This window comes from Fulmarus glacialis, unplaced genomic scaffold, assembly GCF_000690835.1.
Source record: "Fulmarus glacialis isolate BGI_N327 unplaced genomic scaffold, ASM69083v1 scaffold2339, whole genome shotgun sequence".
Taxonomy (NCBI): domain Eukaryota; kingdom Metazoa; phylum Chordata; class Aves; order Procellariiformes; family Procellariidae; genus Fulmarus; species Fulmarus glacialis.
The window spans coordinates 33,023-56,474 of NW_009233657.1; the positions used below are offsets into that span (position 1 = coordinate 33,023).

At 36.8% G+C, this 23,452-nt stretch overlaps 1 protein-coding gene across 1 annotated transcript in view; it reads left to right on the forward strand.

Annotated features, from left to right (window-relative positions):
• The window catches only part of LOC104082299 (potassium voltage-gated channel subfamily H member 8-like), a gene marked incomplete at both ends in the record, with an annotated part of 32,369 nt that extends 11,588 nt beyond the window's left edge, over positions 1-20,781 (forward strand). Inside the window, 3 exons of the mRNA XM_009585375.1 lie at positions 3,849-3,980; positions 17,701-17,822; positions 20,541-20,781. Of these exons, the coding sequence (XP_009583670.1) occupies positions 3,849-3,980; positions 17,701-17,822; positions 20,541-20,781 (495 nt within the window). The remainder of the gene's footprint in view (positions 1-3,848; positions 3,981-17,700; positions 17,823-20,540) is intronic.
• Positions 20,782-23,452: the final 2,671 nt, after the last annotated feature.

Sequence of the window (23,452 nt, forward strand, 5' to 3'; positions counted from 1 at the left end):
TAAACAAGCTGGTTGTCAATAATCCCATTCCATTTCTACGTTATGATACCTCTGCAATACCCAAATATCCACCAAAGATTTCCATTCTGAGTATTTCATTGAGCATTGTCTAGGGTGGGCACGACTAAAGATTGAGTGAGTATTATTGTACATTGAGTTCACATAGCTCATCAATAGGGCTAATGGTCTGAATCTGTTCCTGGGTGTAAGCAGACCTTATTTTCTGGTGAAAGGAATGCTTGCCTCTGAAAGCTATTGGCATTCTGATGGCAGGGGTTTGTATAAAATCTCCCTTCTAAATTCCTTGGTCTGTTGACCTTTGTTTTGATTTCAGTCTGAGGACAGACTTCTAGCTGTCAGAGCGAGGAAAGGTAGAAAGGGTGGTTGAGAGAGTGACCATAAAGCACTCTCTTTTTTATGTATATGTAAAAGGTGGACTATAGTCAAATTGCTTTGTGATAAGATTATGCTTCATTTGGTCTCTTTTCTCCCTTCCTGTGATGTGCTTATATAAGCCTTGAGGATATTAAAATATATTTTGAACCTTCAGTTCGTAATGCAAGAGAAAAATTAGACTCTTTCTCTAAGAGTGGTGGCTTGGAACAATAAAGAGAGTCTGTATATAAATAAACCTCCAAAAGAAATTTCTTTGATAGACGACTCTTGACAATACATAAGACCTTTGTATGCACCATCTGAAGCAGGGAAGGAATTTCTGTCTCACAGATGAGTGCACTCAAAAGAACTGTAACAAAAGAGGGCACTACTTTTTTTGATGAGTAGAAAGTTCTTCTTTTGGCTTATAGAATTATATGATGCTGGCTTTCAGTAAGAATTACATGATGCTGGCTTTCAGTAAGAGCTATGTAATGGATTGCATTGGATCAGTATATTTTTCCAAGAATGCTCCTCAATAGTGAAAGATAGCACACTTCTGTTCTTGACAGAGTGCAAGCACATTTTGACCTAGTCCTGACCTAAACTGGATCATCTCCTCTAGTCCTGAAGAGTACTTCATATTCATTTGCTCCTTTCAGAGTAAAGACAGAAAAACAAAAAAACAAACCAACAAGCTCAACTTAGGACTTCTGAAGATTGAGTGTATAAGTAATGCCAAGACTGACAGCTTCACCATGCAGGGCACTAGCCTGGAACTCTTCAGGAGAGAATTGGGCGGTACATGTATTGGATATGTGTTTTCTATGGTGGTGCATACAATTTTTTTTCCATATTTGCTTTGCTTAGTCAAAATATTTTCAGACATATTTACAGAGGAGGAGGAGGAGAATGAGGACAGAAAATGAGAGAAAATATGATTGAAGAGAAACAGCAAATGACATTAAATGATGACAGGATGTGGAACAATTTCAGTGACCAGCGTTCACCTGCAAAGAATTCAAATACACTTTGATTACACAAAAGAGGAAATGCATTAAAACATGAAACATTAAATGGATTTGTCTCTATTTCTAATGATGAACCATGTTACTAGAACTTCCCTAAACCTACAAATCTATCATTTCAGGTAATATTACCAGGTGTACTTCTTAGCATAACTGAGTTAGGTTTGTTTGACCATGGCTGATGTCTACAACTTTCTTCCAGGAGTAGCCTTAATGACTAATTTGTGTGTGTGTATGTAGAAAAGACATGAAACAACTGAAAAAGAGTAAGATATGTTTCTACTTCTGGAGGAGATTACAACATCTGTTTAAAAGAACATAGCGGCTATTGGTGCTGTTTAGAAGGAGTTGAGAGTGACTTCTTGTCCAACTGAAACTACTGCTAGAAAGTAGCCAGGCAGAATGTAACTTTACAAGAAAGAATTTGACCAGTTTAAGAGTTATAATGATATTCTGTAGAGACCTGTGATTCTATTTTTAAGCAGGAAAGTAAAATTGCTTAATGCTTCTTCTCTTTGAATGCATCACTTCAAATTGATAGGGTGGTGGCTCTCTATAACATTTCTGACAGCAACCCTACTGAGCAGTTTTACCTAGAAGTTTTGATAAAAGAGTCAAATCTGTACAAAAATGAATTAAGGACAGAAAATTAAAATGGAAAAAGGAACAATAAGAATATCTTGCTTCTGATGACATCAGTTCTACCTCCTTTTAAAAGGGCTTCTTTGCTTGCTCTGTCTTCAACCTCAAAATGAGAATATTTAAACCCATTATTAAGCCAGTCTGCTGCTTCCCATGATTTTTCTCTGCTTCTCCAGTCTTCTTTCCTCCTGTTCCCAATTTTCCCTATCCCTCCTTTAAATACCTCAAGTGGAAGCATTACCTGATGACTGAACTAGTAATGTTACTCTCAAAGCTGCCTGTCTACCTCTTGGAAATTTTGACCAGGATGGAGAGGACCAGATGAATTTCCTTTGAAGCATACTTTTGGACCTTCAACTGTGGTGGCCCTTCAAAAGGAAAGCTGCTGTTTCACCTCCCATGTTTGCCCACAGCCTTCAACAGGCAGTCAGGGAACTTCCAGTTGAAAATTTAAATTAGAAAGTTGAATTGTGACCTTGGTGTGTCCAGTTCATCTTCAAGACTGCAGAGTTCAGAGAACAGAGAATAGTGTGGGAAGTGACTAATCTGCTTGCGCTTTCTGAGGACCCCTCCAAAGCTCAGCTGATCATTTGGCAGTAGTCAGTTGTGACAGCAGTGGTCCAGGGAACTATTCCTGTTTCCTTTTATGAATGAAAGTAGACCTATGCTTGTAAATGAATGCCAAAAATAGTATGTTTGGAAGGAACATGATTATGGAAGTGTAAAGACATATCCAAAAAATAAATTTAAAACTAAAATAGTAATGCTATGCAGTACTTATATACCTAATAAATAATATTAGTAGGCCGATGGTGGGTGGAGGTAGTTAATGTTGATGCCCAAAAACTGAAAAATGCAAAAGCCTGGCACTGGCCTGAATTATCCCAGAATGGATGGGATTGGGATCTTGAGTGTTTGCAGAGATCTCCATTATGATTCCAGTGCATTACCAGCACCCAGGCATTCACTATCTTCTGTTCTGAGTGGTCTGCATTAACGGCAAACTTATGAATGATGTCACTGGAATTGAACAACATACCTTGCAAACAGGACATGTGACGTAATCAGTGCCAATAACAATTTATTTTAAGCAGTATAACTATATAACAGGTGTGGGCAGAGAAAGGTTGACATGAATTAAAAATATCGCCAAACTCAGCGTTGTCTAACTTAAGTCTTAGCAAGGTGAACATTATAGACAGTAAGGAAGATAGCTGATATTAATTTTACAGATGATGTGTGGTATTATAAATCTCACCATCTGTAAGATGCAAGGAGTTAATTCTATTTCTATTCTAAGTCTGATATCTGATTAGTTTAAATATCTTTGAATTAGTGGAGTGATGCTCTGACTATCAGGTCTTCTGTCAAGAGATTTTAATGAGTATCAAGTCAGATGATTAAGGTAGAATGATTCTATAGCAAACATGGAAGCTTCAGATGTCAAGTTAACAACGTGAAAGCTATTCCAGTAAAGTAAGCAACATCAGTTGAGAGTTCAAAGGAAAGCATGGTTTCAGAGGAGTAAGCAGCTTCATTAAACTCTATTAATGATCCCTGTAGATAAATTTTGCATTTAAATTAATGCCTTGCTTCTAGGGAAAGCAGTATTACTGAGCTTCAACCAATGATGCAGAGATTTACATGAGCTGAACATCTGTGATTCCCTGACAACTGACCTTCTAAATAAGATTTTTGGTTTTTTTTAGAATTACATTCGTTGTAGATTTAGTAGTTCACTTTTTTTTCCTCTCTCTGCTAAAAGACAGCTGTTTGAATTAAATTCGTTCTTTATCCTTGCAGGGTCTTCATTCTGGTGCCTACTGGATATTGTTCCTATAAAGAATGAAAAAGGAGATGTAGTACTCTTTCTGGCCTCTTTCAAAGATATAACAGACACAAAAGTGAAGATTGCTGCAGAAGACAAAAAGGAAGGTTTGTGTGAATTGCAACAACATTGATAAGAACCAACATTGATAAGTTCTTTGAGAGTTGCACCTGCATGAACTCTCTCTCTCATGTACACTTTTCAATATAGAGACCTCCTAGTTTTCCAAAGAAGAAATTAATATATGACATGGAAGGATAAATAATCTGTTGAAGTTCTTATTTATAATTTTTTTTTATTTACATATTGCTCCACATTCTATAAACATGGAATCCAGGGGACAGAGTACCTTCTCCTCAAAATTAAATTTGTTTTAATGTACCATGATTTAATTTATTTACCTTCTGGATTTTCAGAGGTACATTTTGGAAAAACTAGACCTTTTCAAGCATTCCTTATGTGAATCTGATATCAACATGGCTGAGAGATGAATGAATGCATTTTTTCATGTTTTTCTATAAGCAGAACATACATCTTCCGAAATTATTTTGCCTACTGAGAAGCATGACTATTCTTGTGTCATTTAATTTTCATTACATTATATGAAATTATAAGATTTATTATGTCTTTAGGAATATCCAATAGTATAAGAAATACATTCTCACATTTATTTGCTTCTGAAAGGAAAAAATGCAAGGATTTTCTCATTAATTTGGAAAAAGATTGTGTTATGTTAATGATTCACAGCTGCCATAAAATAGTTTTGACTGTATAGTGTAGTCAAGTTTTGCTAAATTCTGCTAACACAAAGCAAAGACAGTGTGAAGGGATGGAGGTTATGCAGTCAGCGTTGACCTGTGTTATGTATCAAAGGCATCAAACTTATTCCAGGCTTTCATTTGGTAAGGGTATACTGAACTAAGACTTTAGGTTTGCAATTTTTCAGTGTCAAAGGAACTGTCTAGAAAAAGTTTATCTGTAAAGGGTATATGAATTCTGTAAAGTTTCATTACTGTTGAATTTTCCAGTCTGGTACTACTTTGGGATTTATTTAAATTTTTCACCTTGTGATTTGATCTCTGCATATCTCAGAAACAACGCAGATATGGTCTTAGGACTCCTTTTCTTCTTATGGGTTTCTGAAGTAGCAGAACAATTAGGAATAATGAGTATTCAACTTTTTCTGATTTTAAATATTAGCTTTTTAATAAAATAGTTATATTTCAGTTACAGAGAAGTATAATTCAGCATTCTTTTACAACATTTTACTACTTTAAAACAGAAAATGTTATGCTTCCCTGTGCTACTGAACATTCTTAAATCAACATTTATGCTAACAATGTGTGCCTCTTCTGTACATTTGGACAAATAATTTCACCTTTGTCTTACTTTTCAAGCCCTGAATAATGGAGGGGTTTTTTTGCATCCTTCTCTTTTTGCACTGAACATATTTGAGAATTTCTGGGCTGGAAGACTGAAGAAAGGCTTTGAAGTAGTACACAAGTACATTTTGCAGCTTTTCCTTACATCCAGTTTCAACCAGTCATTTCACCTCGAAGTAAAATAGTTAAAATACAAAACACATTTTATCTAGTTTCTCCTTAAGCCTTAGAAAACCTTACACTTACGAAAGTTTTAGGAAAGTCGTTTGTTAAAACATCATATGTGGGGCCATGTAGAAGAGAGATTGTCAGAACATCTGTGCTCTAAAAGCTAATGATTTGCCTTATGAGAGATGCAAATTTTCAGGATACACTCAGTGAGAAATCACGTTTAGTATGCTAGCGATGACTTGAAATAGGTATATCACTGATTACTTGTAAAATGACAGCTATTGTTTATCTGATAAACATTTTATACCTGTATGCTTATTTTAGGATGGATTTATATCTTCAGCTTTTGATGTGGGTTCATGCCAAATTGTAAATCTAAGCAGATTTTAGCTCATGTTTGCTGTTGAACATTTAAAAATTAATACTCCTCCTACTGTGTACTGACAGAGGAACACAGTTATGCAGAGCTACATTACACCAGCAAATGCCCATTCAATTGCTATAAGCTTATGAATATTGACATTTAGCTGTCTTGCGTCATGTACTCTTTAGAGCACAATCCTGAAACTTGCTTGTTCCTTCCCTTTGTACTCATTTTAAAACCATGGCAATCATTTTATGCTATGGTGATACTTGTTTGCATCATGGCAACAGAAAGTAGCACTTAGGGGCTTTGCCAAATACACTGTTTTATATAATATAGTGAGATAAGAAACAGGATTTAACCATTTATTCAAAATATTTACAAATAATTTCAGCATTTTAGTTTTATGGAAATCTACCTAGCTATATAAAAATAAATTTAATGGTATGTTAGCTCTTTGAGTAACATTCAAATTCTTCCTATGCAGAATGATTCACTAGTCCTCCAGTGGTGAACATCATCTCATCATTGTCAGAAAAGAATTCCCAGTACAATCTATGCAACTGATTCACAATCTGAAACTTCAGAATGTTTAACTTCTACAAGTAATTGGTTCTTCTTTACTTAGACCACAACCACTATCAGGCATGAAGGATGCACCTCGTATTAACAGAAAATTGAGTTTCTGTTTTGTTCAAAGGTATTAGAGATCTTTTTTAATGTTCAGTGATTAACATCAGTTGCAAAGTGATTGATACACATTTCCAGATATTATTTTCACAGTTAATATTGCTAAAAAGATAATTTTACTTTTTCAAAGGTTACTGAATTTGTCCTTTCAAAAATCAGATAACTTATAAACTTGGAGTTGAAAGCCAGCTCTTGCTATAAGATAATTGCCATTACGCGCAGTTTTCTATTGCCTTTTTGGCGTATCTCTTGTGGTTAGATTGTGTATGAGAAGGAGAACTTAGATACAAACACGCTCAGTGTGAAACTTTTCTGCCCATGCAAGGCTGTTGTATTAATGTTTTTGTTTCAGTCTGTTCTGCCCAGAACAGACTTTGATAATTTGTATGGAAAATTAATAGTCACATTTCATCTCCCTTTAATTTCTGAACTCCTTAGAACGCTTATCTAACAAAATTACTTCGTGTTCTTTTTCTCCTAAGTTTGCCCTGGACCCCTTTGCATTCCACCAACACTCTATGGTAATACGCTTTCACTGGTTGCGCCTCCAAAAGTCTTCTCCAGACTCATTCTTCCTCATGCCTTTCCTACCTTTGATACCATCTGTTTCTTCTGTAAAATCTTGTTCTCCTTGTACTTTCATGATGACACCTTCCTGAGCTTTATCTCCTGGTTTTATGGCCTCTTTTTTCTTGTGGATTGTCTTTTTACTTGCAGACCTCAGGAGTTGATAACCTCTTTGATTTTCTGCAGACCTTTTCTTATCTATTTTATCTCATCTGTTCACACAACTTCAGTTGCTCCTTTGTGCCAATGTGCCTTGCAAAAGTCCACTTTTTTGCCTGATTTCCCTTTAGCCAGCCCAAATGTCAGATGTTGTGTGTGACCTTTTCTTTTGGATGTCTCATTCTAAATACAAATTTAACAGAATTTTTTTCTGCTCTTCTTCTGTATAAAAGCTTCTAGTGAAATCAACCCTATCAGCCAATGGGAAGAGCAGACTTTGTCCTAAGACTTTCATATAAGAAAAAGGCAAAAACACATACCTGAGGAGTTTGGTAGTCTTAAGAAGTGCTGTGACAGTCAGCAACTCTCGCATGGCTTGTTTGGTTTGGTTTGGGTTGGGTTTTTTTAAGTTAATTTACCATCCTCCTCTCCTACCCGTGCACCCCTTTTAAGTGCAATGTTTTTAGAGGCCTCAAGTTTTCAGTATCAGTAATTCGCTTTCAACAACACGTTTCCCCTACCTGTAAGTTTATTGTAGAAATACACTCTGTTTTCCATCTGCTTAATAATACCTCTAATCATTTACTGTTGTGAAAAGCAACTCAACAGCTTTTCTTCCTAAACCTGGCCTTTTTAATCAAACTGATGGTCTTTTTTTTATAAACACAATGATTCCTTCAGAAACTCTTTCTTAAACAGTTTTATGGGAGATTTATTTTAGCATCCTAATTTATAATGAGCTACATTTTGGTAAACTTGTTAAGAGTTCCATTGTCCTTTTGGGGGAAAACTGATTAAACTTGGAAGTACCAGACTCCAAACCTGGACTCCAATATGGTATGGCTGGGTCAGTCTTTTTTTCATTTCTGCATATGAACTTTCCATAACACACTTGGACACATGCTGGAACTTAGTGAGATTACAAGAATCCAGGTAGGGAAATAAGAAATTAAATTAGTCTGTGACTACTTTTAGATCTCTACTCTGTATGCAAATGTGTAATAGCTTGGGTTATATAGACACAGAGTTCTACTGCTATAATCACTGCTAAAATTGGCCTGTTGAATTTGACTCATTCCAAAAAGTTTCCTTTAGCCTTCATTGTTAATCTATTTGTTGGTTTTTTCTTTAGGAAAATTTTTAGCTCTTCTCAACTTTATTCCAGTATTATTATAAAAATGTGTGCCACAGAATCACATGATAGTTGAGGTGGGAAGGGATCTCCGGAGTTTGTCCACTCCAGTGCCTCCTACTCAAAGCATGGTCAGCTAGAACAGGTTGCCCAGGACCATGTCCAGATATGTACTGATTATCGTGAAGGATGGAGGCTCCACAACTTCTTTAGGCAGCCTGTTCCAGTGTTTGACTGTTCACAAAGTAAAAAAGCTTTTTCTTATATTTAAACAGAATTTCACATATTTAATATTTGTGCCCATTGCCTCTTGCCCTTTTACTGGGCACCACTGAGAAGAATCTGGCTTTGTCTTCTTTACCTCTCCCCATCATGTATTTATACACATTGTTAAGATCCCCCACGAGGCTTCTCTGCTCTAGGCTGAACAGTCCCAGCTCCCTCAGCCTCTCCTTCTATGTCAGATGCTTCAAACACCTAATCAATCTTTGTGGACCTTTACTGGATTTGCTCCAGTATGTCCACGTTTCTCTTGTACTGAGGAGCCCACACCTGGACCCAGCACTGCAGATGTGTCTCACCGGTGTACTAGGGGGGAAGGATCACCTCCCTCAACCTGCTGGCAGTACTCTTCCCAATGCAGACCACAGTGCTGTTGGCTGCCTTTGCCACAAGGACACATTGCTGGCTCATGCTAAACTTGGCGTCTACAAGGACCTTCGCATCCTTGCCTGGCAATCTGCTTGCCAGCTGGTTGGCCCCCAGCCTGTCCTAGTGCATGGGTTTATTTCTCCCAGTTGAACTCAGTGAGGTTCCTGTTGGCTTATTTCTCCAGCCTGTCAAGGTCCCTCTGAATCTTCTTGCAGCACAAACACCTGATGTAATAACTCCTCACTCCCAGATTGTATCATCTGCAAACTGGCCGAGAGTGCAGTCTTTCCCATTTTCTAGGTCATTAATGAAGAAGTTGAACAGTATTTGTCATAGCACCAATCCCCCAGTCATAATGCTATTGAGTGGCTTCCAGCTGGACTTCATGCTGTGGATCACAACCCTCTGAGCCCAGCAGTTCAGCCAGTTGTCAGTCCACCTCACCACTTCCTCACTTGTTTGTTGGTCATCGTCTTCTCCCCATATTGTTCCTAGTTTGAAGGCCTCCTTGCCAGGTTGGCCTGCCTGTTGGCAAAGATGCTTTTAGTCTAGTAACAATGTGAATTAAAAGCTGGACTACACCCTTTTCCACCATGGATTAAACTAAACTGCAGTGTTACGGTTTAACTGGCTAGCTTTTTTCTGGCTTCTTATTAATCCTTAGGTCTATACGAATTTCTAAGAAAACAGATTTATTTTGATTATGCATCATTTGTTGGAGGGAGGGGTTGCTCTTTTCAGTGTGCCAGAAGTGAAATACCATGTGCCAAACATTTTGCATTCTAGATTTTTATGTAAAATATGTCTGATGGGAGCAGGGATGGGCTTTTCTTCTAAGAAATTCTTCAATGTGCGCTTTGATTTATTCTGCTTAATTACTGTCTCAGGTACTTCGTGATTGCTCAAGCTACATCAGTGAATATTCAGGGTACAACTTTTCATTTTAAAGCTCCTTACACCTGTCAGGAGGCAGGATATTGGGAGGGGGCCATACAATCACCTAGACATACAGTATTCAAAGCAGATAAAATTGTTTCAGGATGCATGGGCACCATGCACTTCTGTCAGTGGAGGAGATGGGATGGAAGCACAGTTTTACTCCAACTTTCCCACTGCCCAAAGGAAGAACATATTGGAGAAGCCTTTGTTCTGCAATGACTCAGTTACTCATCTCTAGGATGACTTTGCTCCTGGCTGACCATCAAGTGGGAAGGGTCTGTGTCTCTTCTGCCCTCAGTAAAGAGAAACTGCTTTCCTCCTGGCCAGTGCGTGAGAGTGTAAACATTCAGGGGACAAAAACAGAGCTACCTTTCTACTGCAGATACATGTGAGCACATAGATGCTCTCCTTCTCTCCTTCCCACCTTCTCATGCAAGCGAATAAGTTGTATTTGAGCCCTGAATCTTTAGAGACATATCAATCTTTGTCGCCGTTGCTTTAACTTTTTACCAAGTGTTACATGTGAGTGGCATTTCCATTCCAGCGACTCTCAGAGAGGCACAGGTATGTTCTGGAGGTGAGGGGAAAGTGTCCTTTGTGGTATATATGGGGTCAAAATGAGAAAAAGAAAAGCAAACTCTGATTCTTGAGCAAATAGAGAGGAGGAGACTGTATTCTGGGATATCTTGGAAGGGTGAGAGAATGTATGCATTTGCAACGAAATAGTTCATTGACTTAACCAGCTCCTAGATAAACTCATGCAATCACCTCTAGATTTTTCTTAGAAATTAAGTTATCAAATTATGGCAGAGGAGGGAAGAAGTTGTTTGTTTGGGTTGTTTTCTTTTGTTTTTCGTTTTGGTGCTTTTCTGTTCATTGGACTAGGTTGATGGTAGACTTAGTGGAAAATATCTTCAGATTTTCCTTTTAGAGTTTGCTAGCTCAACCATGTAAGACTGACAACAGAAAGCATCGAAGAAACAGGGAATATGTTTACTATGTGTATTGCTAATTAGAAGAGCTCTTCAGAGTTATGTTTGTGGTGGATGGTTTTTCGAGGTTTTTTTGAGGAGGTAGAAGGTTTGCAAACATTTGTACATAAATGTCTTATTTCTATGGAAAAAATCTGAAAAGGCAGAAATGTCTTTAAAGACTTTCACAGGCCTAGACACAGCCTGGTGTCTTACATTTTATTAAGAGACCATGAGGACTAGAATGCATATTGCATATGTACTTTGTGTTCAGAAACACAAATAAGGGGACTTGGACCATTTGCAGAATTCACCTGTAATTGCAGTTATACTGAATGTAGCTCACGCTGTAGCTCCTCAGAACAACTCTGAGGTCCTCCTATAAAGACTCAGCAAATAACATCTATTACAGGTGAGTTTTGCCTAGCTGTGTAGCAAAGACGGTTTTACAACTGCCAACCATCAGTCCCACCTTGTATAATTAAGGTTGTAAAACAGTTTTTGTTTATGACCAGTCACTTTCATAGTCTGAAAATCCCATTCCTTTAGAGATAATGAGAGATACTTTCTGGGTGTTTCAACGATACTTCTTAACAATGAAGAAAGTCCATTTGTCCTGTTCTACTTTTTTTTTATTGTTTAAAAGGAAATCTAGTTCATACATTCAGAAGGATCCTATTTCTATGACAAATTTTCTTAGGTGGGAGATGGCATTACCTGCTGTTTCATCTCATGTTTGACTTTAGCTTTGTAAACAATGAAATAAATAAAAATGTCCTTAGCTACTCTGCCAACTTATCCAGTCCTCTGAGTAAAATATTAGTAAAATAAAAATTTTATCTATTTATTCCTCACACTTTCTCCTGGACCTCAAAAGAGCTAAGAAGAAGTCACCTCATTTTTTTATGCAAACCTATTTATAAAAGTATATACTACACTATTAAGTAAACCTAAAAAATATTATTTTTCCAGATAGCAGGCACTGTAGGGTTAACTGTCCGTGTAAATCTGGAGCCATCTGATTGTAGCTCACTGCTTTTCTTCAGAACTCTTCCTTGCAAAGTATTTAAAGAAATGGCCTCAAGTTGCGCCAAGGGAGGTTTAGATTGGACATTAGGAAAAATTTCGTTACATCAAGCATTGGAACAGGCTGCCCAGGGCAGTGGTGGAGTCACCATTCCTGGAAGTATTTAAAAGACGTGTAGATGAGGTGCTTAGGGACGTGGGTTAGTGGGCATGGTGGTGTTGGGTTGATGGTTGGACTCGATGATCTTAGAAGTCTTTTCCAACCTTAATGATTCTATGATTCTAAGATAGCTATATCTAGACTGTCTTTCCTAGTTTTGCCCACATGGACAGTCAGGTTTGCTGCATGTCATGACTTGAGACGGTCATATTTATACTGTTTGAAGAGGATAGTCAATGTGTCTGAATCAATCCTACCCTAAGCCTAAAAGCCCCACCTGGCAAGCAAACAGGACAGCAGTGGCAATCAAGTAGTTGGGGCTGGAATATAACCTTAAGCATGGAGCTAATGTGGTTGTGAAGATGTAAAAAAGCAGCTAACGGTTATGGTCTTGTCCCTGGTGGCGAATTCTATCTTTTCAATAGCTACTGTACTCAAAGGAGTGAAAAATATTGCAGAAATACTTCTAAGACGTCCAAGTCTGCAGCCTCACAACCTTTAGGATAACTCTGTCCCTTTGGTGTTTGGTAGAACTACTTTCTGTGAATAAAGTTACTCAGGTGTGCACGTGTTTCCAGGACTAAACCCTCGGACTACTTTACCTCGCCCCTCTCTACCTCATTCACATATTGTCAGTATATTGTGTTCTGAGTTAAATTTGAGAGGTGGTGGTTGCTTTTATTCATTCTCTACCATTATGATTGCTTAGGTAAAAACAGATAAATCTCTTGGATTTTCCTGTATAATATGAATGAAATGCTAGATATTAATTTTCTCTTTTGCGCCCATGCACACTTGTATAGAAAACTTTCTGTGTTTATGATTCATGATCAGACTGGGAGGTGATGAAATCTTGTTGGGAAATGCCCAACAAGAGCATGCTGGGCATTTAATCACACCAGAGGGAAACCTAGGTAGTAGTTTTAATTAATGCATATTCTGTTGTGATAATGCATAACCTGAGGAAAAAGTGAAGGCATTTCTTTCGAAGGGATACAAAATAATGCTCTGAAAAATGAGGAAAAATATCAAGGCTGAGACATTTTTTGTCAATAATGTACAATCTTTCTGGCCGTAGCAGATTAGCTTATTTCGGTATTTGGAAAGAGATGCATTTCATGGTCTCTCTCATGCCACAGCTTGTCTGCTATGGAGTGAGCATAATGCTTCTGGGTCACGTCAGAGTTACTCAGTGTAGACAGCTTGAGTTCACTGCCCAAGAAGATTATGGTAGTTCTGCTTGTATGTAATGGATTTACTTTCCAAGGAAGCTCCTACACCTGTGTAATTACAGCCAAGCATGGGGCTGGGGACCTAGAACAAGAGCAGGGCAGTATTCAGGTGCAGCCTGCTCATGCCTGTGGAACAGTTCCTGGGCCATGAGCCGGTTCCTGTCCACCCTCTCAGCTGTCCTGAGAAGGAAAGTCCCTGGGAGCTGGCAGGCTCCATGTGTTGAGTACCCCTCCTCCTTCTCCAGCTCCACCTCAGGAAGGACTTGTGATATCTTTTATTTGTTACTACCTGAACTTCATGACTGAAAGAACAGCGTGACTTATCTCCCATTTGATGGTTAAACACTTTATTTTACATTTCAAAGATTTAAATGTATCATACTTTATCTGGGGAATAAGAACATTGTAGTATAAGAAGCGTTCTGGACTATATCCAATGCTATGTTCTGACTACTCTGATGTGCTTTGAAGGAGAGCAGACACAGATTTGATTTTAATTTAGTCAGTAAGGCTGAACTTACAGTTCTTTTGCATTGCTAGGGCAGCATATACCTAGTAGAGCTTATCAGAAGTTGTTGGGTTTTATTTTTCTGATTCATACCTGAGGAGTAGAGGGGTTTTTTTTCCCAAAGGGACAAGAAAAGAGTTAAGCCTCCACTTTCTATTAAGTGGAAGGTTGATGCCTCATGTTCTTTTAAAAACACAAACAAAAAAGTCAACAGTTACAAAGGCGTTTGTGTCTGATTGTGCTTTTTTTACTGCAATCTTCCCTTACAAGTTTGTGAGAAGTCTTAAGCTGTTATAAGACTAATGTTAAGATTGGCAAAGAGGTGGTGGTGTTAGTTTCTTTTCTTAGAAAAGACTTCTGAGATTGCCATGTGTGATGGTTGTGGTGCTATAGCTAATCTCATTTGAAAGAAAAAACAACACAGAAGGACAGCAAGAAGAGTTAAAAAACGTATTACCACTTTTCTGATCAAAGAAAAGGGGAGTTAAGACTACATTGCAAAACATCCTTTTCACGGGCTATTTCAGGGGGGGATTACCATCACACAGGAAGGCGTGTGTAGAAGCGCCAAGAGATAAAGCCCCAAACTTCAGCTTTTTTTAGAACAATATTTTCTCACAGTATCTGGGTAGATGAGAAATCCTTTTGATTTTAAGCACAGGATAAAAATAAAACAGCTGTATTTGAAGTGACTTTCTGCATATGGTTGGATTTACTATCGTATCTTTTTGCTAAGATCAGCCATGGAAAGACAAAAGCAAGTCTGTCAGGTACCTAAAATTTTTTTAAGAGTCAGAAAGAAACAGTTGGGTATTTATAAAAAATAAACTGTCTCCTTCAGAATAGTGATCTGTAAACTGAGTGTGACAGGAAAAGAATGAAGGTTACAGACAATAATTGCACACATACAAAGGCACACCTGATGAAAAACATAGTTTACTAAGAATCAGGATTGCCTTTTTTCCTAAAGGCACTTCCTTAAAGGGAAAATTAGAAGCAGGAGAATTCACAAATGTCATTCATTGATTTGTGTTATAAGCTATTAACACATGTGCTCCAGTGATGGCATTGTCTGATGACATCTTATCTGCATAGGCAACTAGCATTTTTTTTACTACTAATAACTACAATAAAAAATCTTTACCATTTTTGTTTAAAAAGAAAAATATTATTACTTCATAATGAATGTCACACTTTCTATTTTTGAGCTGTGCTTTGCTGTCTTTAGGAGTTGAGTGACTTCCAATATTAATGTAGAGACAGCATTAATCCTTTGCAAATAGTGGAATCAGCATGTGATGGAAGTCACTTGCTCTGCAAATATGCAACTAGTATGATTTTAAGTGCCATATCAAGCCCCACAGCCTGAGCAGGTTAATGAGTACAGAATTCTTAAAGGCTGGAATGCTAAACCTACGTAGGAGAGATGGGATCCATCGAAAACAAAACATTATCAGGCCACTGGCACATAAAATTTCAAATCTTATAAGGAACTTGTTTTTATTTAAAAAGTGGACAGAAAATGAAAAATCATTGTCAATAAATACATAGAAAAAAGAAACAACTTTAACTGAATATGTGTACAACGACAGTCTCCATAGTAATTACTACCATTCTGGAAAGAGATGGAGTTGTGGACAGTTTTCAGCTCACTGCTCAGCAGGTAAGAAAAAGGCAAATCTGACGTTAGGAGCTATTAAGAAAAAATCTGAAGGCATTACTGCACTATTGTATCAGGCAATTTTGTATCCATATTTTGAATGTTGCATATTATTCTGGAAAAAAGGAGCTACTAAAAGGATATCTTTACAAAGACTGGGAGATCTAGGAGAGAGAAAGCGAAAGCATTCCAGGTTGACCAGAGATAGAGAGTTCCACTTCCACACAGGAAGAGCCTTGTATTGCTGGGCATGCTGAAAGTACTCAAAGAAACTCCACCTGAAGGCACCGTACCTGCCTTCTGCAACATGGTTCAGTGTGGGTCTCATAACACATCACCTAGGCTGTTACACCTACCACCTACCAGGATGGGTTATCTTGTGCTTTGTAGGCTAAGGACATGGAGGGGTATTAGATATGAGACATCGTGAGGATGAAGCCTTTAGCTAAAGAGTCCTGAAAGCGTTGCTGGCCAGAAACTTTTGTGGGTATTTGCCCACTTTCTCAGCCTGCCTCATAGCAGGTCTGAAGCATATTTTATTGACTACTTTGGGAGGCAATAGAGAAAACTGAATGGTCTCATCCAACATGGCAGTTTAGGTTTATAAAGGGACGAAAGAGAGGCTTGTAAATAGTTTTAAATAGAATTTCAAAGTCATATGACAAAAACAGACTACTGCGGCTATCCAAGACTACAGTGGAGACCCAATTTAATAGACTTAAATTCGTTTCTACTCAGAGAAGCAGATAAACACTCTGTCTCAGAATTTAAGTACACTTTTAAAATATAGTTTGGATTTTAAATGGTTTGATGATTGAGAGATGAAACTTTGCAAAAACCATGTTAATTTAGTCGAGTATTTTCTGAAATAGTCCCTTCTGTTTTACCTTTCTTTGTTGTAGCTGGCACCTGTATGTGTTGTAGCTCTTTAAACCACCTGCAGGTACCGAAGTTGGAGATGGGGGAAGTATGGGGCTTCTCCATCTGCCTGCCCCAGCTTTCCAGTAGCTATTTGGTTTTGCAGTGCTTCCCTTCTTTTTTTTTCTTTTTCTTTCTTTTTTTTCCCCCTTCTCCTCCTCACTGACACGTAAAACATCCTCAACAGGAGAGGGGTTTTGCATGAATTACATGAAACATTCTTCACTGAGAAGTTTGGAAAGTTTAGCTTCCTACACTTTTTTGTTATGTATGGTTTTGTGTTGTAGAGCCAAAAATACATCAGTCTTCTATAATTCAAATCTTTCTTGCTTTTCTAGGTAGATTTCAAGACATGGCTATTTTGCTTGTGTTAATTTCTGGCTGTGCTAATTGGTTTTTGCAGGTTTTTTTCCCCCTTAATTTATATGTACTGAACTGAATTTAATTAAACCTGTTTGACAGACAGCTTCTTCCTTTATTCCCATAATTCCTTTTTTCTTCATCCTGACACATCACAAAATGTCTGCTTTCATTTACCTTAGCATCAATTCACTGTAATTCCACCAGAGCTACTGGAGTTACTTTGAATTTACTGCTATATAAGCAAGAACAAAATTTGATTCCATGATTGACAATTACAGACATCTGAATGGAGGGAAAAACCACAAGCCTTTCCAAAACAGTGTTCAGTCTTTATTTTTAATGGATTTCATGTCACTAAGGAATGAGTCAAGTGATCATGCCGGTGACCGTGTGGTGGGAAAAGAAATCTAAAAGTGTGAATGTAAGCATTGGATATTACTAATGAGCAAGCTTGTAAATTAGCATATTCTGACATAATGGAAGCCTAGTACAAGTCAGATTCTTTGTTTTTAAAAAGTACACCACAAGAATTTTTTTTTCTTTCCCTGAAATAAGAGAGAGTAGGAACACCTTAAGAAGTTACTTAAGTGGTTACTCCTAGCCATGCTTCCCTCTGGTCAGTAATTACTATTTCATTTTCTGAAACAGTAAAGAGTACATTTTTCTTATCTATGAAATCATATCTTGCAATTAATTTCTTCTGAGTTGTGTGAAGATATTTAACAATTAAAACTTTACAGTGATTTTTATTTGCCCTTCAGGAGAGGGATTTTGTTTTCTTAACTGCAAAAGATTAAGCAAAACTAAGAAAAGGTATGTGTAATCTTTACATCTAGCCCTATTTCTACCAAAGTCTAAAATGTCCGTCGTTCATCTCCCAAGAGCTAAAGTGCCACTTCTCGATGTTTAATAGACTCTCACTTCTGTTCTGCAGAAAAATGGAAAGGGAGAGGAAGAACACATTTTGAGTCAGCGCGAAGACGGAGTAGAGCTGTCCTTTATCATATCTCTGGACATCTACAAAGAAGAGAGAAGAACAAATTAAAAATTAATAATGTAGGTGTAATTCTTCTCTTTTTCAAAAATGTACTCTTTGTACTGTCTTTTTTTTTTTTAAAAGTGCTGTAAAAGGTCAGTGGGTACCTGAGAAATGTCCTAATCATAATTTTACGGTAACAAAAGGAGTAAAGTGCAGTTCACTTAAGTGCAGTTCTGCCTACTATGGTATTCGTTACAGTTCATATAGCAAGACAGTGCATTTAGCCATACTGTAAACAGACAGTTATTTAACCCCAGGAAAGCCACATTATAAAATTTCTCAGAACTTAATTTTAGGTTCCAGTGTACCTTACCATCCCAATTATTTCATTTCAATAATTACTGTTTGCCAAAAAAAAAAAAAAAAAAAGAAACTCAAGGTATTACTCTAGCTGAAAATCTGTATGCTGTGTAAGCTCTAAAAGGTCACACTTCATTTAGGCAATTTTTCATGTGAACGTCTCCAGTTTTGTGCAGAGTAAATTTACCTTTTCATTTCCTAATTGAAGTAGTAATGTTTCTTTCTCTTCTGTGTAACTACAACTAATAAGTAAGTTCATAAACACCCTGTAAATGTCACAAAAAAACAAATAAAACAATAAACAAAACCAGAAATATAGCAACAGGAAGACTTCTAAAGAAATTTGCTCAGGAGAAAGAATAACTCTCCTGCTCCATGGAACTATGTTTCAGGAGAAAAGTTAATGCAGAGGAAAACTAGAGATGCATATGAAATCAGTATGCACATATAAGAATTTGCTGGAATAGTATCTGAGGGTCTGTTCCAACAGTGAGAGCCTGTAGTTAGAAGCAGGGGTAGCAAAAAGAAACAGTCTTTCTTAAATTCTCAGAACAGTATTTAGTTTCTTGTTTGTATATCATTAGCAGCAAAAAGCTAAAATCTTTGACAGAGCCACGAGAAGAAAATGGGGGTTTGGGGGGGGTTTGTTTTTGGGTTTGTTTTTTTTTTTTATGGTTAGGTGGAGGATGGAAGAAGACAATGGAAAAAGTAGCCAAAGGACATAGATCATTAATGCCTTGAAAAGATGATCTGCCACTGGGCATGTTCCTTTTATTGGTTACCAAAATTAAGCAGCAACTCAGAAACATCATCCTATGCATTATTACGTTAGCAATTAAAAGCACAAAAAACTTGGTATAGATTAAGGACATGAAAGTACAGAGCTGGTATATGCCTCATAGGGCATATAGTCACTTCCATTGAATGTAAATGTTAAATGTTAAAAAATGCTAAATGTTAAAAAAATGTTAAAAAGCTAAAAATGTTAAATGTTGAAAAAGTGTAAAAATAATAAAAAAAAAAATCTGCAAAATATGACGAGGTCTTCCAGTGATATTTTCATAGCACAGTAATATTTTTTTGACTTTTAAATAGTTTTTGATGACTTTCCTGTACTGTCAAAATCCTAGTGCAGATGATATTATACTGGTTTAAAACATTTGTTATCAGACTAATTTACTACTTTTAGTGCATAGATTTTTAGAGCTATGAATTGGAAGTCATAAAAGGAACATTTTCTTCTCCGTGATTAAAAATGGGCTGACCCTAACAACGGTGAGAATTCAGCCCCTAAGATTCATGGATGAAAACAAGAATGGAGGACATCAGTATTTCAAAAGAAACACACAAAGAGAAAGGCTGTGACAGGCAAGACAAATGTAATTAAATCTGCGGTCACGCAGTTGTCTTTTTATATTCATAGTGAATAACTTGAAGATCAGAAGTAATCTTAGCTTGCTAAATACCCAATATTGTTTTGTGAGGCTCTTCATTACTGGAACACCATTAACCAGGGGCACAATGACAGTGAGCAAGAATTTTGTTAGTGAATAATACAAGATAGTTCGTGTAGCACATGCTGCTTTTCAGGAGGGTAGGTGTTTTTGTTAAAACTCTGAAGGATGAAAGTTAAGAATTTATAAAACTGGTGCGTGAGACTAAAGTCTTTGTGGCAAAGAGTTTTGCCAGTTAAATGACAAAGACTTGAGACACAGGACAAAGCTAGGTATAGTCTAATGGTGAAGGTAGTAGGTTCTGGAGCTGTATTACGGTGGGTCTACAGTAGTATTTTGGTTCAGATCAGGAGTGCAACTTTAAAGAGAATAAAAAAGTTATTCCTACTAATTGTGTTTTGGTTCATAGCAGTCTTGAGCACACAAACTGGATTCCCTCAGATGAAACTAAACCAGGAGAGGTGCTCCAACTACTTAGAGCTGTTCAGTCCACAGGACCAGGCTAGAGTTAGTCTGAAACAACCTCCTCACAGCTCTAAAATATGTATAGGAACGATTTTTTGCCTTCAGTACCATCTATTCCTTTCTGTATGTTTATTCCTATTTGCAGTACTATGTCCTCATGTATACAAAGCTTTAGCCTATCTGTCCAGCAGAAAAACATTGCTCTTCAGTCAGAATTCACCCAACAGAGGAAGAAATAGTTTGCCAGATTCAGTCCCCTCCTCATTCTATTTAATCCCTTCCTTATTAATCCTCTTCCTGCCCCAATTCACAAAGGTTATTCCATCAACAGAACCATCTGTCTAAATAAGTGTCAGGACTACATTAGAAAAAAATTAACATTAGTTCTTGCCTGCATATGAGTATGTCATATTTCTTTATGCTTTTTAAAAAAACAAATGACTGCATCAGAAGAAATGTATCTGTATGATCTAATTATTGTTTTGTCTCATTTCGTATTTTTTCTTTCTTTTTCAGAACGTTTTTGTAGATAAACCAGCATTTCCAGAATACAAAGTTTCAGATGCAAAAAAATCCAAATTCATATTGTTGCATTTTAGCACTTTTAAAGCTGGCTGGGACTGGCTTATTTTACTGGCAACGTTTTATGTTGCTGTGACTGTACCTTACAATGTTTGCTTTATTGGCCATGATGAGCTGTCTACAACTCGAAGCACAACTGTCAGTGACATTGCAGTGGAAATTCTTTTTATCATTGGTAAGATATGTTTGGGGTTTGTTTGGGATCTCTTTTTTGACATTTGAGGTTTTCACAGAATGTATAATATAGAAGAGGAAATAATCATCACTTTCATGATTTTAAAGAAAATCAATTTTATACAAGAAAATGTATAGTTTGAGATTGTATCTGAACTTTAGATCTTTTTTTTTTCTTTTTCTTTTTCTTTTTTACTTTAAATTGATTCAGGTAGTCCTGCTGTAACTCAAAAGGGACCTTTGACCTTAAGAAAGGCTGAAAACCACTGTTTTACTCTGTGGATGCTTAGAACCTTCCCAATGTAGGGGTGTGCCCTGAAATTACTATAGTGTTGTTCATAATGTACTTTTTTTTTTTAATTACCTTTCACAAACACTTAGAGGACCCATGGACCATAAGTTGAAAATCACTAGATTTTCAAAACTAATGACAGACTAAAACTCATATTGCAATAATGCAAATGTACAATATCAGTATACTATACTGACAACTGGGATAGAATTTAAGAGGCAGAGGTCACAGCTTGTCGTCTGGTCTGTTCTCTAAACTTTTTATTTCAATGATCCATTTATACCGTTAAAGAATTAAAAAGAAGACAAGTTTTTATTGTTATAATACCATTCAGTGCTGTCACACTGACAAACCATAGCTCAGATTTGTTGATAATATGCAGGTGGAGAAGCTATTATTTTAAAGAAATAAGCAAAGTTGCATATGTCTTTCTTGAATATGAAAAGGCTTAGGATGGGTTCTAAGAGAGAAAGAAAATGAACAAAAGAATAAAATCATCCTCAGATTTGAAACTTCTTTTTCTACTTTCCTTTTCTCTATTTTTTCCCTGGAAAAAGGAAGCTTAACTCATACATTAAAAGCAATGTTATGATCTTTTCTAGGAGAACTAAAGAAGACTGAAACTTCTTAAGCACTAAGCAACAACTCAGAATGTCTTTAACAGAAGTTTTTCTTATGAAAATTTTGAAAAGTTTATTCCAATTCTCTGACAGCTTTACTGTAGACAGTAAGACTAAGAGGTGATGTGGCTGGTGGAAGAATCAGATGTCATGATGGATAAATATTTGTGTGTCCTCCTTTGGACATTGATTTGTCATTAGGTTTAAGGTCTAGTTTTCCCCTTTTATGCTCACTATTAGATCTTGGTGGACTCTTTCGTGTTAATGCAAGCAATCCACATTGAATGATACTCAAGCACTGCAGTAAGAAACCTACGTTCTGCAATGCAGGTCACGGAGGATCATCTTTTGTCTTGTGTAAAAAGAGCAAGGCTGTGACTCCCGTCAGTCATAAATGACTCCACATTCCATTTTAAGAAATATAAAATGAAATAATTCCACTTGATCTACCTGGATGTGTTTATAAAAACAATAGACTAAAGGTTAAGATATTTTGATAATGGTTGTATCCTTCACCCCACACTGGTGTAGATAACTGGTTTGTGTTATGAATGTGTTTATTAGAATCTGAGCACAAGAGAGTATAATCTGTATCTAACTGATTTATGTGCTGTAGTATTCATTTGAAGCAAGACAGATGGTGTACTGTTCAGTGCTACTTCTCTGTTTATATCCTTTGCTGGAAATACTTATATTAGAATTCTTATATCAGTAAGTCAAAAGCAATGGTATCTCTATGATCAATAGAGTAGCTGGGTAAGAAAAACAAAAGGAAAAAGATTTTCTGTAAATTTTACTTCATATTTTCTGGTTAGTCTTTTAGGTCTATAGTCCAGGAAATTAAACTATGGTTGTAACTAAATACATTCAAAGAAAGGTGTATAAAGTAATAGAAAAGAGTTCTTTGCATAGTTATGTTACTGGTAACCACAAACACTGTAGCATACCAATATTCCTCCCCCACAGATTCAATAACGGCTCCATTTTCCACAAAATAATTATTTCTAAAGTTATTATCTGTTTTTATATTTGTAGCTCTGGGGAAAGGCTTATGGAGTATTTTCAAGACATTCTCATAATGCATTTAAATATCTGTAGTGAATTTAAAGAAAACATTGTGTTTATAGTCACCTCTCAATGGTCCCTTGTCCAGTAAAATATTGAATGAATATGTCTCAGAACATGTGTAAGATTGACAGCATACATAAATTTAAGCATAAGTTTCAGGGCATTGTTGTATAATGGCTCTGACAAGCACATCTTTGATGGATGATCTATGTGCTTTGAGAAAAGTCAATGAGAAGCATTGAGTAAAATTCTTTTTATGATGCTGCTGCCTCAGAAAGTCAGTGGGGAGATCTGTCTAAGATGGGGCCTTCCGCTGTATTACAGCTCTGTAATCATGGATTGAGGTATTACAACTCTGTAATCATGGACTGGAGAAAAAGAGTCTATCTGCTTTGATTTTATTCGGATTTCTCAGAACATAGAATAATATTCTTTTTACGCACATAACTTGCATAAACTCTTATCTGGACTTAACAAGGTCTTCATTTTTAGCTGTGTTATCAAAGCAGCGGAGACATGACAATAAAAGGGAGAGATGTCTGCTCATCAGTTCAAGGAATATAATAGGGTAGAGGCTAAGGGTTTCCTTTAAGCAGAAGAGTTTGAATAATTCTAGTGGCTAAAAAAAAATCTTCTAGGCTTATCCAATTTGTGATTCAGCATATTCTTAAGCACGATAAAAATACATATGG